At 39.8% G+C, this 19,477-nt stretch overlaps 2 protein-coding genes across 3 annotated transcripts in view; one reads left to right on the top strand and one right to left on the bottom strand.

Moving 5' to 3' along the window:
* The first annotated feature begins 1,194 nt into the window (after positions 1 to 1,194).
* LOC311030056 (dual specificity calcium/calmodulin-dependent 3',5'-cyclic nucleotide phosphodiesterase 1B-like) lies at positions 1,195 to 16,585 on the top strand. 2 transcript variants are annotated; one of them, XM_084035588.1, is made up of 14 exons: positions 1,195 to 1,405; positions 3,375 to 3,488; positions 4,548 to 4,730; positions 5,189 to 5,255; positions 5,382 to 5,498; positions 5,864 to 6,004; positions 6,662 to 6,762; positions 8,407 to 8,532; positions 10,121 to 10,222; positions 10,469 to 10,589; positions 13,396 to 13,477; positions 13,681 to 13,798; positions 14,436 to 14,572; positions 15,015 to 16,585. In XM_084035588.1, the coding sequence occupies exons 1-14, from the start codon at positions 1,353 to 1,355 to the stop codon at positions 15,110 to 15,112; spliced, it is 1,560 nt and encodes a 519-aa protein (XP_083891714.1). In that variant the 5' UTR covers positions 1,195 to 1,352; the 3' UTR covers positions 15,113 to 16,585. The 2 variants fall into 2 exon arrangements, with proteins under 2 accessions (XP_083891714.1, XP_083891713.1); XM_084035587.1 differs by having other exon boundaries at positions 4,545 to 4,730.
* The window catches only part of LOC311030153 (protein phosphatase 1 regulatory subunit 1A-like), a 30,339-nt gene continuing 26,178 nt past the window's right edge, over positions 15,317 to 19,477 (bottom strand). Inside the window, exon 7 of the mRNA XM_084035759.1 lies at positions 15,317 to 18,607. Coding sequence (XP_083891885.1) covers positions 18,528 to 18,607 — 80 coding nt within the window. The 3' untranslated portion in view covers positions 15,317 to 18,527. The remainder of the gene's footprint in view (positions 18,608 to 19,477) is intronic.

Here is a 19,477-nt window from a genome sequence, read left to right as displayed (position 1 = left end):
GTTTTTTCCCCTCTACGTTAACCTTTCAGTGAAATTAAAAACAGCTCACAAATGACACGAGAGATGGAGAATCATACGTCGCAATGTTACCGCTCTTCATTCAATATGTTGAGCCATGTCAAAGAGCATGGGAGCATGAGAGTCGGTCTGACCCAGCAACCAAAGCAGGACACGCACAAGGAGGGAGGTGGACATCAAGCAGGGGGTTTTCCCATGCAAGCCACGCTGTCGCACAGCTCTCACAATACTCTATAAATAAAGATAGTAATGGCTTTAGGACCTACAACTATAAGAGTGTTTAGGGACGACTTGCATTGTCTCATCTGAGCTTGCAAGTCTGTGTGCTTTTCCCTTTTTTGGTGTCTTTATGGACATAAATCTGTTTGTTTTACTGTCTCTACTGCCCAGAAACAGCTCGGCTGACTGGCATTTTCAATAGAAATATTTTGACTGCGGTTAAAGGAAATTACTGATATGATAATTATGATTTGAGCCTGTGGGGTGTTGATAAAAGCTGCCACAGCTGCAGTTATTGTATCTGGTAGAAAAGGAAGTCTCTGACACCATATTTATTTTATATTTGCATAATGAATTCTGTGAACCAACTTCAGCTGAAACAGGTCAGTAAAAAAAAAAAAAAAAAAAAAAAGAAGTGATCTGTCAAGAAAGTGTATTTCAAATGTGAGACTGCAGTTTTGAGAAGAGCAGTTAACCTATCAGGCTGTTGTGGGTGGCTTTCGAGGACGAGCTTTGTTTATGTATTTTGGTTCGGGTGACTCTGGTGGGTTTCAGTGAAAGACTCTCAGTGTAGTTCCCTAATTTGCGGCTGCGGTGGAAAATTCTCACTGGGGATTTGGGTACACGCGGCTTGAAAGCCTCACAGTCAACACTTCATCAGTGAGTGAGGTCAACTCACTCACACATCTCACACACACACATACACACACATACACAAACACTCACCCACTGACAAAGATACTCTCTCACTCACACACAAACACACACACATACACAAACACTCACCCACTGACAAAGATACTCTCTCACTCATACACAAACACACACACATACACACACACACACACACACACACACACACACACACACACACACACACACACACAGTTAGGGACTGCGTAACCAATCAGAGTGAAGTGGAGTAGGTCCCCCCAGAAGTGGGTGGGAGAGCTGTTGAAACAGAAGTCTGTCTCAGGACACACAAAGTTTGCGTTGGTGGTTTGGAGAACTTTTCTGCTTACAACCTCTCTCTAATAATTTTCCTTTTTTTGTCCTGTTATTGTTTGTTTTTTTATTGAACTCTGGGGTCCATTAGGGCACAGCTTGAGTGTGGAATGGCTGAACTGGTGCGAATCCGTAAGAAAAGGCTGCAGATCCCCATCTCTAGGTAAGACAGGGTTAAGAGTGGTGCATATAATATCATATTTAAGACATACATGTCCAGCCTTTATGTGACTGCATATATAAGACTGGAGGACTTTACCAAACGTACTTAATTTAGATTCTACATTATTGTGCACTGTTGGGTGCCGTTAACCTGTCTAGTTGGAGTTTTTGCAGCAAAGTTGTAGGAAATTGCAGTACAGCGATGATTGATAAAGCAGCAGACCTCTGTGGTTTTCTTTGACACAGTTCATATCTGCTGATCGCTGCAAAGCCAACAACAGGAGGTGTATCCGTACCTACAAAAAGCTGCTTTTAAAAATATAGTTGACCCACTTATTTCTAATTCGCAGGATATTTTGACATAATTCATGCACTTATCAAGATTGCCTCTGACTACGCTGCCCAGCATGAAAGCAAACACTAGTCAGGCCAAGTGGTTGTGTGAACACTCATCTTACTCATGCTTTTTCCTGTGTGAGGAAAATGCGCTGCAGAGGTGATGGGTCATGTGGTTTTGTTTTGGTTAACAGGATGTGTTAGTGACTCAAAACCCTTTTTTTTTTGTTTTGTTTTCTGGCCATGCATGCATACACTTCTCATGTCATGATAGTCAACCTTGGTGTCAATTCACAGCATTTTTACGTTGGTATGAGATGTGATCTGATGTGGGTTTAAGCTTTTGTTTGTATTTTTCCCTCACTAAACCGAACGCAGACACAGAAATCTATTGAGCCTTTGTGCTGACGGAGCTGATACCATTCACACTCCTCTACCTAGTAAGAATGACGCCATGCAGTGTGTAGATTCAACAAAGCCTGAGCCAAAGGAGGATTTGTGATTTCTCTCTATAAACAAAGTTTCACAAGTGTACTTGACGAGTAATTTCCTGTAAACGTCCTGTCCAAGAGGATCTTCTGCTGCGAACCGTCGAAACAAAAACGCACTGTTATCACGAAAAGATTACTTGGGATTGAAAGTGAGCGGCGGCATTCAGACGCATGCTATTTTTATGACTCAACAGCTTTTGAAAGCCCTTGCCAGCGTGATAAACACTTGAAAAGCTGTGAGCGTCTCATCCCCGGGAGTTGGCTCCGTGGCGCGGCCTGGCGCGATCATTCTGGTCATGGCGGCGGGGACACACACACACACACACACACACACACACAGGTTCCAAAGAAACGATGCGTGGCACAGATGTGTTATCAGATCAGATGAATGTCTCTTTCAAATGGCCAAAATACTATCAAAGTAGAAAGATTCCTAAAATAAGGGGGATTTTTTCATCAGCTTTTGGATTTATTAACATGATGACATCACATTAACATGTTGCAGGTGGCAGGCGCTCCAGTATTTGCTTTTTTTGTCACGCTGCAGGAGACTCATTCCGATCGTAATCTGATTAAAAGTTTCAAATTGAGCAACGTGCTCTCAGACGAGATCACAACGGGGCCTAGACTTGGAGACTCAAAAACATAACCTTCACGGAGCCCACTTTGACGAAATGTTGGTTACATAAGAGCTCAACCATGGGAAGTTTTCCTCTCATGGAAAATTTGGCACTAATGATGCCCTTTTGCCACTGGCTTTCTTTGGACAGCTTGACATTTAAATCACTTGCAAATGAATTCCATTCGGGAGGATTTCTCAACCTGTTAAAGCCCATACCTTATATATACACACACACACACACACACACACACTCACACACTCTCAAGACAATGACAAGTGCTGTCAATTTACAGAGTGGCGTTTGGAAGGCGTCACACAAAGACCCCGTTTTGTGCTGGAGCTTCTCTTGCTATATCCAGTTTGCTTTAATGGGAAAACTTTGATGTCAAACCGCCGTCACCATCAACCATTTTCACACGACTGTTTCCTCTCTGCAACAGCGGTTACAGTACTCCCCAAAACTGTCATTCTATTTTGTTGTTGTGTTCACCTCCAGACGAATAAATTGTGTTCCCTTCCAGGCTGAGGAGCATGCTGAAGCAGCTGGAGGAGAAAGATGTCGACTTTGAAGAAATCAAAAAGAATCTGGATTTCACAGCGTCGTTACTGGAGGCCGTTTACCACGATGGAACAAGGCAGGAGTGACATTTTTATACCGACTCTTTGTTCTTTTTCAGTAGACAGCTCGTCACTTTGAACTCGCATGGCAAAAGCCCAAACGGGTGTAAAGGCCACCTAAAAAGGTTCGGAACTAATATGTGGGTTACACCCTAGACAGTTCACAGGGCTGACGCATATAAAACAGCTATTCACGGTCACATTTACACCCATGTGTCACCAATCAGGCTAACCTACATGTCTTTGGACTTCGGAGGAAATTGGAGCCCCAAAGGTAACTCCACATTGGTGGTTGTGAGGCTACACCCCATACTGAAATCATACATCTTATTATTGTTTTGACAAGATGTAATAACTAAAGAATAAAGGCAGAATAAAGGCAGTTACAGGCTGATTTCCTTTACCTGGGGCCCTCAAATGTAAATATCAGTAATAACGCTAATCATCACATGCTGAAATGCCAATAAAAAGTTACTTTCACAGCAGACATAAAAATAAAAGTCGACCACTTAAAAAACTTTCAGTGTTTCAAGATAACCCAACTCTGTACCTTAAAATATAGCAGGTAATAATAAATCCTTACCTCTTTAAATGTATGATTATAGTTGCTTTTTATGTTTTGTCCTTTAACGTCATCAGCGAAACGCACTGCTGTATGACATCATGTTTGATCGTGACCAGATGAGGGTTGTTCAAGAGGTCCAACATGCGTTAAAGCAGAATCACTCCCTCACTCTCTAAACTCACTACTCCCCGTCTAGGAGACATTCAAAGGTTTACTCCAAAGTGAGCGGTAAATTAACGGTAAGTGACATTTCATTTGTCACATGACGGTAGCAGAAAGTAGTGTGCTTGCCATGGACACTACTTCTTCATTCTATTGTTGGAGCTATACAGTGGACGCTCACGACTGAACACTCATGCTCAAACAAAATGGTGTTAAATATAGTGCATCATAAATAGGGAGCGGCGTTGGACACAGCGCTTGACGGAGCTTTAGCCCGGGATTTGTCGTCTACGGCTGTGTTTTCAAGCCGTCTGTCTAACAATCACTGTTTGCCTGCTGTCTCTAGCAGGCAGTGTCTGGAATCTGAGGACGACCTTCAGCAGCTGCAGTCAGACGGCGTGCCTTCGGAGGTCACCGATTGGCTGGCGTCCACCTTCACCCAGAGGGTCCGGCGGCCAGTACGACGCCCCGACGAGAAGCCCAAGTTCCGCAGCATTGTGCACGCGGTGCAGGCTGGGATATTTGTGGAGAGGTAAAATGACACATGTTCGATTTTATCTCTATTTCAGCATTATATGGTTATGCTTTTTTCTGTCCTGTATGATTCATCGGGATGTTTGATACTTGCCTGTAACAACGCAGCAGCTGCAGACAAGACAGAGCCACACAGCTATATTTTATTTATGAGACTTAAATACAATAAATAAGGAAACTATAATCCCATTCTATAAAACTCCTATTGTAAATGACTGATTTCCCCATCGGTACTATAACTCTGAAATAAGCCCATACAGTGTTTTCACCACCACGGCTGGAGAAAACAGCTGCACCGGACTGTGAAACATTACTCTCCTTTTCTCTTTAAAACATCCTTCCAAAGGGGACAGGGACTTTGGTGGATTTATATAAACAGCGCCTAAGACGAGTTGGCTGCACAGTGTCAACATCTGAACTTTAACTGAACTCAACATAAACACTGCATTATTTCAGGATGTTCAAGAGGGCCTACACAGCAGCCATGCCAGACCAACCTGTAGCGGTCGTAAACTGCCTCAGGGTAAGCCTCCACTCTTAATAAATCTCTCTGCGTGGTGTGTGTTTGTGCAATAAATCCGACATCACAAAAGGGATATATATATATATATATATATATATGCAGTCATTTTCCCCTCCTTCTCTTCAGGATGTTGACCGCTGGAGCTTCGACGTGTTTGCTCTGAACGCAGCCAGCTCCGACCACGCGCTACAAACTCTGTTCTTTGAGCTGATCACCAGATATGGCCTCAACAGCCGCTTTAAGGTCTTTCAAATTTGGATTTCATTGCATAACCTACATAGAGTACTTCCCATACGATATGTTGTGATAGAAATGTCAACGCTTTGGATGATACATTCAACAGTAATATGATCACGTTCGGCTTTTGTGGGAAATGTGTGTTGTAATCGCAGATGTTATCAGACATACGGCTTTTATTATGAATTGGGAACAATCGGTTCCCAAATTATCACATGTGCATATCGCATACATCAAATAATCACTGGTAGCCACAACTCTATTACACAACATTCAGGTTGTTTTAGCTTTTTATTGTTGACACAAACTTTGTGACCCTTGGATTTTCAAACACCACTCTGACTTGAAGGATTACATAATGTCCTTTGCAGATCCCCATCTCGTGCCTGACAGAGTTGCTGTCTGCACTGGAGAGAGGATACTGCAAACACAACAACCCCTACCACAGCCACGTTCACGCCGCCGACGTGACTCAGACGCTACACTGCCTGCTGCTGCGCTCTGGACTCGTGGTGGGCTCACTTGAACGTCCTTAGTTTTGGTGCTCTATCCCATTTTTTAAAAGATGAGGCTGGTGTTTTGTATAATGTCCTAATTGCCAACATATCCAATGAAAAGTCCAAAGCCCTTTCCCCACGTAAGACATCCTTTTGGAGGCTAATTCATTTAACATTCTCATACTCTCTTTTAAGGAGCTGCAGATTTATACACATTTGGTGAACTAAAATTCAACTAAATGATTGTATCATGTGGATGGCTTGCCACAAAATTCATTCTTCATCCCCAGAGGGTGAAGCCTAATGACTTTGGTGATCCTGTGACATTTCCTCCAGTGCCACCATGAGGCTTACATTACTGGTTTTTGGTAAAAATGTTCCAACAATTATTGGCTGGAGTGGTACACACATTCATGTTTTCCCCCTCAGGATAAATAATCTCTTACTTTTGAATGTAGCCACATCACCAAGTCAATTTTTAATCCATAAACTGTATCAGGCTTCAGGATACACAGGTTACGCTGAGTTGTTGATGAAAAACTAGCCTCATCTTTTATATCCAAGTGATTCAAGGACAGGATTCAGGCCGTCCTTCTCCATGTACAGTATGTGCACTCTTCTACACACAGTTTGTTTTTATATGTATCTGTTTTGTCTCCTGTGTATATCAAGCACTGGCTGACGGAGCTTGAGGTGATGGCATCACTATTTGCTGCAGCCATCCATGACTATGAACACACGGGAACCACAAACAACTTTCACATTCACACAAAGTAAGCTCTTTTTCTGAAACCTACTTTTATTAACCCTGTCCTGCATCCTGTCGGGGAACACAGGAATAGTAATGTAGTGTTACTTAGATGCCATTTTAGAAAGACGGAATGAGGGAGAACTAAAGCAAACATCTTCATGGAGGGAACAGTATTTTTAGACGTTTTTTTTTTCCACAAGAGACTGCGTTCTTCTGTGGAAGAACGCAGTCTCTTGGCACCCATCACCATCATTAGGCATTATTTTGGGAATTCACAATAAGAGAACATAGTTACAGAATCTAAACAAAAACAGCATCTATCTTAAAGACGTACTCCACCCAAAATCCATCTTCTCAGTGTCCTTTAGGCTGGAAATACTGGCTGTTATAACTTCACTGTTGTTTCTTACTTCATGATAAATATTAGCTTGGGTCAGCTTGAATTTATGCTGGTAAAATGTATTACAGCGATGCAAGTTTTCACGTATCAAAAACATCCATAGAAACTTTCCAAACCACTCCTGCGGCACAATACACTTCTGATGTCCACCTTTATGCTCCAAACACTGAACCTTTCTGCTAAAATGAGCGAATCCTCGTAGCTTTGAAGCTGAACCTGTGGATAATGCTGCAGGACTTTCATTTGAAGTTTCCATGTATGTATGTATGAATTCATTTCCAAAGGAGTCAAGGAACAAAGCCTTTATTACAGTGGTTTCTATGGAAGTTTATTACCTTTTATGGACATTATAGTTATTATAGTTACTATAATTCCCAATAAGGAACTGATAAGTGATATATTTATTTGAATGTTCCTCAGAATTACACTGTAATTTGATGGTCGGTATTACAATAAAAGCAGTAGTGTTCAATTGGTACATTTCCAAGTAACTCTTTAGTAAAAATAATTTCTAGCATTTATGTTTGTTTTAAATGGAACATGGATACATACTTACTGTACATAAATAAGGAAAAAGATGATGGAAACCCTCACATGGCCTATAGAAAACATCGTAGAAGATTAATTTTCTTCATTCAGACCACATGGTTTGATTTGTTCAATTGTTTGTCCCCTCCCTCGGGGGATGGGGAAATCATTTCAATTTATTTCAAGTAAAATTACAACTGAATTACATCATTTTTACCATCTTTCTATTTTGAAATTACGGATCAATAAAATAAAGTGTTGAATTATGGGTTTTTTTCTGATCGTGAATTGTTGTCAATATTAAAAGCCATTGAAACCATCAGAAAATTCAAGCTTTTCAAGTATTGTATGTTTGCTTCAGCAAAAAAAATCCCTAATTGGAAAACTTTTCAGTGTAGTGTTTTCCCATTTTAACAGCCTACTAAAGTAGATTATGCAAACGAGTGGTCACAGCATGCCTGATTTAAAATGAATAAATTGAAATTAGTTCATTAGCTTGCCATACTGGGACATTAATAACCACATGCTGCGGGTTTTTAAATCCCATCCCACTCCCTCGTCTGCACTTCAGATTCATCATTACAGTCCCACAACTAGTGCTTTGAGTACTCCCCGAGGACTCTTTTTAACTCATTTTCACCTGCTCCTCCTCCCTTCAACACTACAGAATTGTACAAATGCATAGTAACACCGCCTGTCCTGATCTCCTCTCTTGCTCTCTCACCGTCTGTCCGGCAGGTCGGAGTTTGCATTGGTCTACAACGATCGGTCGGTACAGGAAAGCCATCACCTGAGTGCAGCGTTTCGCCTGCTGCAGGACGACAAAATGAACATCTTCACTAATTTGACAAGAGAGGAATGGATGTAAGATGACTATGTTTTTGCCTTCTAAACTCGTGTTGCTTATTGGTTCAGTTCGAGAAACTTCAGTCGAGGGACTGACCTTTTATGGAAAACAATTACACAGATTTGGCAGAAAAGAATTCTCAAAGGATCGGAGCAGCTACAAGGCTCAGGGAGAGTTTACCCCCCAAATAAACACATAGGTGAACATTGAAAAGTTAAAGGGGACGTATTAAAAAGAAAAAAAATTCACTGCTTGTATGGACATACATGTGGGTTTATGAAGTGCTAACATTTTTTTCAGCGAGCACAATGGAAGATATTTGACAAAAACCAAGAACATATAATTTTTAATGGATAATGCTTAAAAATTCCCTTTTTCCTTTTGTTAGTGTCAACACAATCTTATGTAAAACAACAAACTACTGATCCCACTAACAAGTATTGTCTCTGTAGCAAAAGCTTGAGTTATTGTATTCTATTGTGACATTTACCTCCACTGTCCAAAAACAATCACACAATAATATGCGTCAGTCAGTTCTATTAATAGAGCCACTGCAGTTTGTTTTGTTTCACTCTCACATACACCTTCCTACTGCTGTACTGTCAATACTCACGACAGCATCAACTGTGTATTCATCCACAGATAAAAACAGTTCCAAAATATTACTTTACTATTTACTTGCTAAAAACGGTCCAACTGTTTTATTTAAGCCTCTGGAGGCCAATTTGCACTCTGTGATACTGGGCTGTAAAAATGGATAAATACATTGATTTGACCATTAGTCAACTGAGTATTAAGCTTTAATAAAAAAAAAAACTAAATATTTGCGACCCCTTTTTAAAAATCTACACCAGGAAATAGTATGTTTGGGGCTGAGAGTCACAAACACAGTGTTGAGTGGCAAAATTGTGTTGATTATGTGATTTTAAATGGATACAGGTTGAGATATTGACAGAAGGGGGCCGGAAGGGAAGGGGATAATTGCTCTCCATAAGGGCAGATGGGCAATCATCTGTCCAGCATAAATTGTCCCCATAAATGAGTCCTTTCCAGCTACAAGGCAGCTCCTCTAGCTGACCCTGATCTCTTAAAATAAAATGTCTCCTTTAGAAATCAATAAAGGATTACGTTACTATTTCCGGTTGGTGACTCATTCACTTATCAGCAATAGAGTAGTGACTGAGTCACTTGCTCTGACTGCAGTGACTAACAGTCAGAGATATCCTGTACAAACAAGAAAAAGTGGGAAAAATAGATGACTGAAGCATATCCGAATCAGCTCACTTTCTCTCTACGTATATTTATTCTTGTGGGCGTAAACAATCCGACAATGAGATACAGTTTGTGATGAGAAAAATATTGCTTCTGTTATTACAGAAACCGTATGTGACCGTTTTATTCATGGAAGCGTTCTGCAGATATCACCAACGATAAACACCATCAGCAGCTGTGGTGGGCTTCTCTAGCAGTCAGCGTTACCATGGGAACAAGGAAATCCATCAAGAAATCTTAAAAGGCTACTGCGCCTGCTGTATTTACTCCGTACAATTACTTCCCATAATGCAAGGTCAACTGGTAAAGTGTGCGTCTTTGTGTGTTTTGTAGGGAGCTGCGGTCGCTCGTTATAGAGATGGTGTTGTCCACAGACATGTCCTCCCACCTACTCCAAGTCAAAGGGATGAAATCCTGTCTTCAACAACAGGAACGGTAACACTGATGGACTGTGTGTGTGTGTGTGCGTGTGTGTGTCTTCATGCTGTGGTGCATCAAGAGGTCATGAAATAAAATGTTTCAGAGCCGATTCAAACATCCTGCCAAGAAGAAAGCAAACAGGAAAATCAGTGTCCCGCTGAGTGATATCAAATGCTTTTTTATTTAAAAAAAAAAAAGGCATGTCTTTGCTGCACATCACAACAGCAAACAACAAGAACTGCATCATGCTTTCTCCGACAGGATCGACAAGCCCAAAGCACTGTCTCTGTTACTCCACACGGCTGACATAAGCCATCCATCCAAGCCCTGGGCGCTACACTCTCGCTGGACCAAAGCCCTGATGGAGGAGTTTTTCAGGCAGGTAGGAACTATGATAAACCTGAACTGACAATATGACTCTTTCCATGCTTCCCTTCTCTCATTGTGTTAATATTATCACACTTAAATGCAGCGGTGGAATAAGTGCTGAGTAATAATTTACCTCAGTAAAAGTAGCAATACTGCAGCATAAAAATACCGCAGTGCAAGTAAAAGTCCTTAAGTTCCTCTAAACTGTATAGAAACCAAGCTAGAATGCTACGATGCATAATTCCTCAAAGGAAGATAACATTGCAGCTATCTTTGATACCAGAAAGGCTTAGTTTTTGTCTGGGTTTATCCATAATACTGTCAAGTCTCATGGCGAGTGTGGATGTCAGATTACGATCTGTAACATTTCCACTGAGGCATTGTATTACCTTCACATATTCTCTGCTCATTTCTTCTGTTTCTTTATGTCCTACCGCCTTCTATTCTTATCTGAAGAGTTTGATCTGTTATCATCTAAAAATGATTGAGTCAAATGGACGGACCTCTAATATCACCTCTACCACTTTTTTATGACTCATGAGAGTCTGAAAGGCAGAGTGGGAAACCTTCAAAGAGGCTTTATTACGTCAGAGCTAGAGAAAATGACATGAATAGCACCACAGGTATGAAACAGAGACTGCCAGAGGGGAAGTCTCTCTTCTCTCTGAAAGGTTTATTGAACATGTACTTGTACTGCGGCTGAAGCCACAATAGATCTTACAAGCTTTTATGTCTTGTAACAAATCCACTGAAACTCTGTTGAGCCTGATATGAACCAAAACATTTGATTTTTGTTGAAACGGGGATGTTATCTTATAAAACTATTGTTTCATTCAATTTGAGGTTCTAAATTTATGGAATTTTATTTTTGTGTTTTCTCTCTGAATAATAATAAATATAATAATAATAATAATTGAATCTGATACATTTTCATGATTTTTGTCCACACAGGGGATATAAGCACACAAATCAATGTCAATGCTTTTCATTCAATCGGGGATGCTTTATTTAACTTTTCTCCCAGCTCTGATATTATTATTATTATGTAATGATTTTGAGGTTTTCTCTGTGGCAGCATAATAATGAAACAATATGCTGCATGTGTAGCTCTTGATCATATCTTTCAGTAATTTCATAACTCAGTGAAATGTAAACACATTAGAGGAGGAAGTCATGATGACAGCAACAATATTATCCAGACAAGAGACAACTTAACTTAATATCAGGTATTAGTAAAAGTAATCCATACATTTAGCTTATTTTACTCAAAAAGAAAGATGTATGAGCTCAGGTCAATGAGGTCTAGATAAAATAGCAAATATAACTTCACACTAAATATTTGCATAGGAAAAAAAATCGAAGTTGTTGTAATTTGAAAATGGAAGTTTGATAGGTGAATTATTTATTTTTTATTTGCTGAAATGTTGTTATGATGAACGACCGGCATTAAGACTCACAATGAGGATACGAAGTATAATATTTTATTCCTGTCGGGTTTTACCTCCCCGCTTTGCTAATTAACACAATCCACATGTGCTAGTGCTGCAGATGTGCGGGGTCAGGTGACTATATGAAAACTCAAACCCATGCAGACTATTAGACGGTTAGTATTGATAATTACTGGCAGCTGGAAGTGTAATAGTTATGACACTGCCTGTTTGAGATAAGTTGGGTCTGTAAATAATGACACCCAACGGCTGGTTAGCACGCCATTCATGTCAGCTAGCTACTTTAGCTTAGCAGCTAGCGTAGTTAGGCTACTATATTCTTAATGATACATATTCTTACCGTAATTTCTTGAATCTCCTCCGAAGCGGCCGTCCTTTCCTCCATGGAAAGCTATTCGCTGATCACTTCGGTAAATTTTCGTTTCACTTTCGTTTCAGACGGGAAAACCGGCGCATGTCCGTGTTTACGTGCTGTCGGCCATGACCTCGCATGTGATTGGACGAGGCCCTAACGCAATGACGTCATAGCAATGCTTACTTACATATTCATGTATTTGTACATTCAGTATAGGCCTATATTGCTATGTCAATACTGATTTCCATTCATATTAAATTATTATAATATATCCATGTGCATTCAAATATATAAAACAGTTATAGGCCTTGGAAAAAGTAAAGTATAATACATAATTACAATACATGTAATAGTAAAGGAAATACATATTTAAATTGAATTTAAAATGACAAAGATGTACTGAAAGAGACAACCAAAGACCAGCAGCTCAGGCTTGTAAAACAGCCAAAAACTGAAATTCCAAGTAATTTCCTGGCAGCTCCTGGGAGTTAGCCCAACTTCCTCCAACTTCCTGTGAACAGACGTCAAGCTGCACTTTCATGGCGGGTTACAGTCCTGCTTACTGATAAAAATCCCACGTTTGCAGTGTAGAAAAATATCAATCACGCGTTCTTAACCTTCTTAAAATGCCATTATTCTTCACACAAATGTTTGACTCCAGGTTGAGAGAATTGGTTGGCGTTGTGAGGCTTTGATTGAGAGTATTTCTAGTGAATGCAGCAATACGTTTCTATAATGTATTTTCACCACCTGGACCTGGACTGGGGAAAAAATAGAACAGAGGAGATGTTGGGCAGTGCTGCTGTCTTTGAAAAGAAGATGTGAGAACCCCCTCTCTGAAAAGGCTCTTGAATGTTCGTTGAGTTACTTTTAAAAAAAGAGGATGATGAAGTTTGAACCATCTAAAAGTGTCAGGTGGCGAGTGTTGCAGTCATATAACCTTTAGAAAGTTATTTTCAGGTGACGTGTGGGATGTTCTTTAACATATCTTCTCTCTCCCTTTCTATCTTTGTGAGGGTGATAGAGAGGCAGAGCTCGGCCTTCCCTTCTCTCCTCTGTGTGATCGAAAGAGCACGCTGGTAGCCGAGTCTCAGATCGGTATGTCTCCCCAAAATGTCACTCAGTCCTCTTCTCACTGATATTCCATCAAACAGATTTAGCTCTCACCCATGCTTATGTTTGGCGAAGTCATGAAACTGCTGCGAACCGTCTTATTACTTTTATTTCTTTGCCAGCATTTAACATCTCTGACAAAAACATTTTATTTTCACATGTTAATAAGGGAACACTTTCTTTTGTAGGTTTCATGGACTTCATTGTGTATCCTACGTTCTCCCTGCTGACGGACATGGCTGAAAAGATCGTTATTCCTTTGGTGGAGGAGAACCCAGGTCCACCGGACCCCTGCAACAGACACAGGTAACCCACAATTGTTGGAAAATATAAAAATACAGTACAAGATAGTCCACACAAGGTGAGTGGGAGGAGTAATGATGGGTGTCCCATGCAAAAAACGTTGACACGGTTTGTCACGGCAGTCTTTTCTCCTAAACTTTGCAGAGTGGTTTTGTTGCCTAAATCTAAACTAACCAAACTTTATTTTGAAAAGACGTATATCGACACGGCATCATTGACATGTCAAAAGCTGACATTAACAGGCATTTTACAGGCGGCTATGGACCAGCAGCCATTTCTCGCCCATGTACAGTGACCTCCTGGTTTTATTATACCATTGATTTCCCTTTGCTACCAGTCTTTATGCTAAGCTAAATTAGTTTCTTATACAAATGAGAGTGATATTGATCATTCATCTAACTGTCAGCAAGAAACCAACTAAGCAAATATTTCCCAACAATTTCAAACTATTCCATTATCATAATTTATCTTTATTATCTAGTGTGGATCTTATGTCATCCAGCACTGAGGTTGCAGATTGCAACAAACTGAATCTTCTCCTATGTGCCAAGCATTTAGGAGAACTACGGTTGCTGATGTGAAAACAGGAATGGCCCTCGAGCAGTTATTCTTCCTGTGTTACTGTGTTATTTCTCACCAGTAACCTGTGGAAGGAGAGCTCCAGAGGTCTGCAGTGGAGTCTTGCTCACATCACAGCTGAGCTGGTGAGCTTCCGCTCCACTTGGACCCGACACACCGAAGACAACAAGCTCAAGTGGAAGGAAAGTGGCTCCAACGGTATGATTTATTCATAATTTTACTTTGACAAAATCCATGTCGAGGCGAAATACCCTTTTCGTTTTATTTATTTATACCCTTGATTTAATATATTGAGAGTCTCAATTCTATGAAAATTCGACAGGGCTAACCGCATAACGATCTTGAGAAATGGTTATGATTTTATACGGCCTTATTTGGCAACAATTCAGAATTTAAATGATCAGCGATGATAAGTTTGACAATCTCATCTAACAGAGTAAAAGATATTTGTTCTTGTGTTCGGCTTATTTGGCAGAGACGCTGCTACTCTGTTCCATAAATGTGCTCAGTCTCCTTGATTTGATTTATCTGCAATCATTTCACAGTGGTCTCACAGGCAGATTAGCAGATACAAATATTGTTTCCCGTTCAGCTTAATCAAATTTTCCGATGCCTTTTCCAATATCCATATATCCTCCAGGATTTTCCGACCCGGGTGTGACAAAAGGGCAGAGATCCAGACAAGGGGAGCTGTCAGAATCTCCCCGGCAGGAACCCACTACAGACTCCAAACAGTAGACAGGACTTCATTTATGACATGAGCTTTATTTTCCTAGAATATCTACAAAGTTTAACTGAGGTTAATGCTGAGTCACTGTTTGTAACGAAAGCACGGTGCCTTCTGATGTCGTGATTGAGGAAGTTGGAGAGGTGGTTTAAGGTTAGCAGCATCTTCCCAAGGTAAGATGTACATCCACAGAAGTGTCCTCATGTCTTATTCCAAAGGGTAGAATACTGTGATAATTTAAATGCAACGTGTACATGCTGGCCATGTTATACAGTATCATGCATGTGATTAATTTAATTTGCCACCTAAACACTTGCAGCTGAGGAACATTTTACCTTTAATTGTTTTACCTGTACACAGATCTTTCAACTTATATAATGATAAAAACAATAAACTTTGAAAACATGTCAGTTTTTTCTTGTGATTCATCATAAGGCTGACATTATTATAGGATATTGTGCCTTGTTGTTTTTTAATTAAACCATTTAAATGACTTGACTGCAAGGTCAAAGACTCATCTTTGATTGAATTGAAGCTGCCACTCATGTCACGCATAATTTAAAATGCAATTATCTTATTCAGATCCACGTCTGCAAAATAAATTGCAGCAGATTCAGTGGCTTATTCAGCAAACGACAATAAAGTACACAGTAAAAACTTGCAATAGAAGTGATCACTGTCACACAGGCACAGGTCTGTATAGATCAAAATATATTTGTGAAAACCAGCTCCGCCTATGAAAAATGTATGCGTTTTCATGCTCGCGCCGCTGAGTACTTTGAATTATTTATCTGCAGAGTGCCTATTTATAGGATATAGTCAAAGTCAACCTGCCGTAAACACTTGGCCAGCGGTGCAGTGATCTCAGACAATGTAAGATTAACTCAACTTTCCCCTCATACCTTTTTACTTTTGACATTTTAATGGGTTAACTTGATTTGGGTGCAAAAATCCCCAGATAAGAGCAAAAGAAAAACAGCCAATCACCAATTTAAACATTTTATTGTATCAAACAGATTCCCATATAGATGTAATCAATCAAATTCAAGTAAAATTGGAACAAAACTCCGATTAAATCCATGTAAAGTACAGTTACCATTAAAAAAACAGAACAAACATTACGTGGTCCATAAATATACTGCAGAAGAAGAAAAAAAAAACTTGCAGAGGAATGTTTTACCGTCTTTTTTGTTCCTTTGTGGTGATTGTTATTATCAGTAGGGTGTCTTTAGTTTACTCTTTCTTTCTCTTTGCTTTATTTCTTTCAGGCATGTCAAGTATTACTCTGAAGGTTACGGAAGGATTGTCACACAGTCTACATAATAATGCCACTTCAGTGATACAAATAACAGATGAAATCACATTTAAGAGTGTGGTCACGACTTTATGTCCTTGTATCATATAAAACTAGAATGAAAAGGGAATGCCAGTTTGTGTCGCATATTTTAAATATTTGATTAGTTGTTGAAATCCATACAGAAAAATGAAGCCCCATAAAGAAAAGGACCATGCTGAAAAGTGTTTTATGACCGGGATGTGGTGTCAAATATGAGGGTGTAATTGCCTCAATGGAGATGAGGTAAAAGTTAGTGTATTGTGTACATGATATCATTGCTATTATTATCAGTTATTACTTCCAACATGCAACTAAAATGATTTAGTTATCCCTTTTTGCAGTCAAAAATAATGCCATTATTAAATGCTATTATTAAAAGGAAGACAAATATCAAATATATCCCTTTTTCTTTCTGCGGGGGGCCGCCCCATTAATATCTTGAAGGTTCGCCTGATATCAGCTGGGACCTGCTGTCTGTGTTTGATTGGTGACTTCTGGAGAGACAAAGTAAACAAATGTACATGTGATGAGCAGACAGCATGTTGTTTTTGATGTCTGAAGGTACGTTCACACCAAAGTTTGACTTCAGGACCAGTTATGTTTCATTTAGCGGGCATTCGTGTTTATTCGCTTCACCGGGGCTGGACACGCCAGAGAGGAGGCGGGGCTTACTTCCACGTAGACGCCCACAATGTTTACTCAATCATGGCTGAACTAACATACATGACATGGAAGTCCAAAATCCTGTCTGAGTTCATTTATTTGCAATAAACGGATAAAAAGGAGGCCGAAATTTTTGTTTGGGTTGATCGGAGGTAGGCTACGCTAACATAGCTGGTTAGCTAGGCTAACACTGTAGCTGCTCAGGGAAACATTTACTTTGTGCTTGGTGTAAACATACCTTAAGGACCGCACTATCATCGACCCAGACATGTCAGCTAAGTCATGCTGTTTAATGTGCTGCAATTTTCTCCTGTGAATGTTTGTTTAGTTGCTCATTCAACGAGCTAAGTTGCAGGACAAGATGTGCGTTCATGGCTGTTAGTTATGCAGGAAAGCAATGTGGGTTGTTTAAAATGCTGTTACTGCAACTAGGTTTGAAGATGAAGCCATTTGACTGGCTGTACTGAAGCAAGGTCCCATCTATAGATAGATACCAGAAAAGTCTTCCAACAAATTCATGCAAAATAGAAATTTCTACTTTTTTTTAAATTGATGATCTTTGAATGATCACTTTGTTAATATAATGTCAGAAAAATTGAGAAAAATGTGCCCCAGAGTTTCCCAGAGTACGAGATGTGGTATGATGCGTTTTGTTATGTTGGACAACAGTCCAAAACCCAAAATATTTCATTCATAATAGTTGAACTTTGAGGAAACCAACAAATCCTCACACTAGATAAGATGAAACCAGACAATCAAGACATGTACAAAATAATTGATTGACTCACCATTGCAGCTCTACAAGCTGCAGCAAGAATATAAAATGCAATTTTAGTTCAGTTTTATTTACGACAAAAACGTTAATATATTTTGAAATTAAACTGTCAATCAACCCAGATGTGCTACCAACTCATTTAAGATTCAACATCTAACCGACAAAATAATGTTTTCCCTCAAAGTGATGGTTTCGGTCCAAATTATTTATGAGGTACAAATACATTTTTTATACTTTGAGATGGAACGATAATTGCAGGAGAGTCATGGCACATTAATGATACAAACTCTCTAAGAAGAACATTAAAGGGGACGGTATGCATGTAGCCTATAAGTGATGGTCGCCTCAATAATGATTGTGTGACTGAGACGGGAAACAGAAACTCCCAGTCTGGTTCATCCATACAGTTAGTCTTAGTTCAGTGCAGGTTAAACAATAGAAAATAAATATAATCAAATCATTTACACAGGATTTTTTTGACACAAAATAAGTGTAGAAACCTTTGTTCTTCGGGGTGGGAACTAAGGCCTGACTGTAGAGGAACATAGATGCCCTGATGTATCTAAAAAGTGGATCTGCACACACAATCTTCTGTGATTGTGTTGGCTTGGCTGAGCAGACGGAGCAGCTTTGTGTCGTACAGAAGGCCGCTCTACTTCTCTTTCTCCAGGCTGCATTGCTTTGTCTTCTCCTCTGCCGGCTGACTCGCACTTGATGCTGCCGCTTTTGTGTCTGAAAGATAGAAACACAAAATACTGAGGGACAATAAGAGAAAGACAAGAGGCTGACTGGAGCTTTTGATGGACTCTTGAAGCTAAACAAGTACATTATATACCATAGTATATATAACACTATATTATTCCAATGTAAGGATGGTTGATGGTTGTCTTCTGTTGCTTGGTGCTTACAGTGTGTTCAACTGTAAATTCTATGGTGGGAATACTAGGTTCTATCAGAGAAAGCTGGTCCACAATGCTATATCAGAATTTAGGCTCTGTACTGCTTTTTATCTGATTTGAGCAACTTGGACTCCAGCAAGTAAAACATACTTTTTGGAAATATGAGCAATAAAGCAAAAGTCTAAAAAATAGGTAAGCTGGAAAAATTCAAACAGCAGTTATGTTGCTAACTTGTTCATTCAATATTTATTTGACACATTGAAATAACACCTGCAGTCTTGCAAATTTGGCAACCTGCTAGATCAGAATACTGCAGATCCTGATTCAGTCAAAGAATGGAAGATCAACTGGGAGGATGTGAGTCCAGAAATTCACGTGACCCGATCTGCCACAGAGAAGACGTCTCACTTTGTCAGGGCACAAAATATATTATCTATATTATTAACTATAATATCAGGTCCACATAAATCAATGGTGAAAGAAAGAAAGAAAGAAAGAAAGAAAGAAAGAAAGAAAGAAAGAAAGAAAGAAAGAAAGAAAGAAAGAAAGAAAGAAGGAAAGAAGGAAAGAAAAATGAAGACCCTAAAACAAACAAACTAAATCCACTGAACACCCACGGTCTCAGCTCCACCAGCCCCACAAACACATTTTTCCACTTGTGCGCGAGCTGCCTCCCACGGTATTTCAGCCGCAGCAGCACCCT

Source organism: Eutrigla gurnardus, assembly GCF_963514095.1.
Source record: "Eutrigla gurnardus genome assembly, chromosome: 2".
Classification (NCBI taxonomy): Eukaryota; Metazoa; Chordata; class Actinopteri; order Perciformes; family Triglidae; genus Eutrigla; species Eutrigla gurnardus.
The sequence above is the reverse complement of the archived record's forward strand: the minus strand, read 5'-3'. Positions and strand labels throughout refer to the sequence as shown.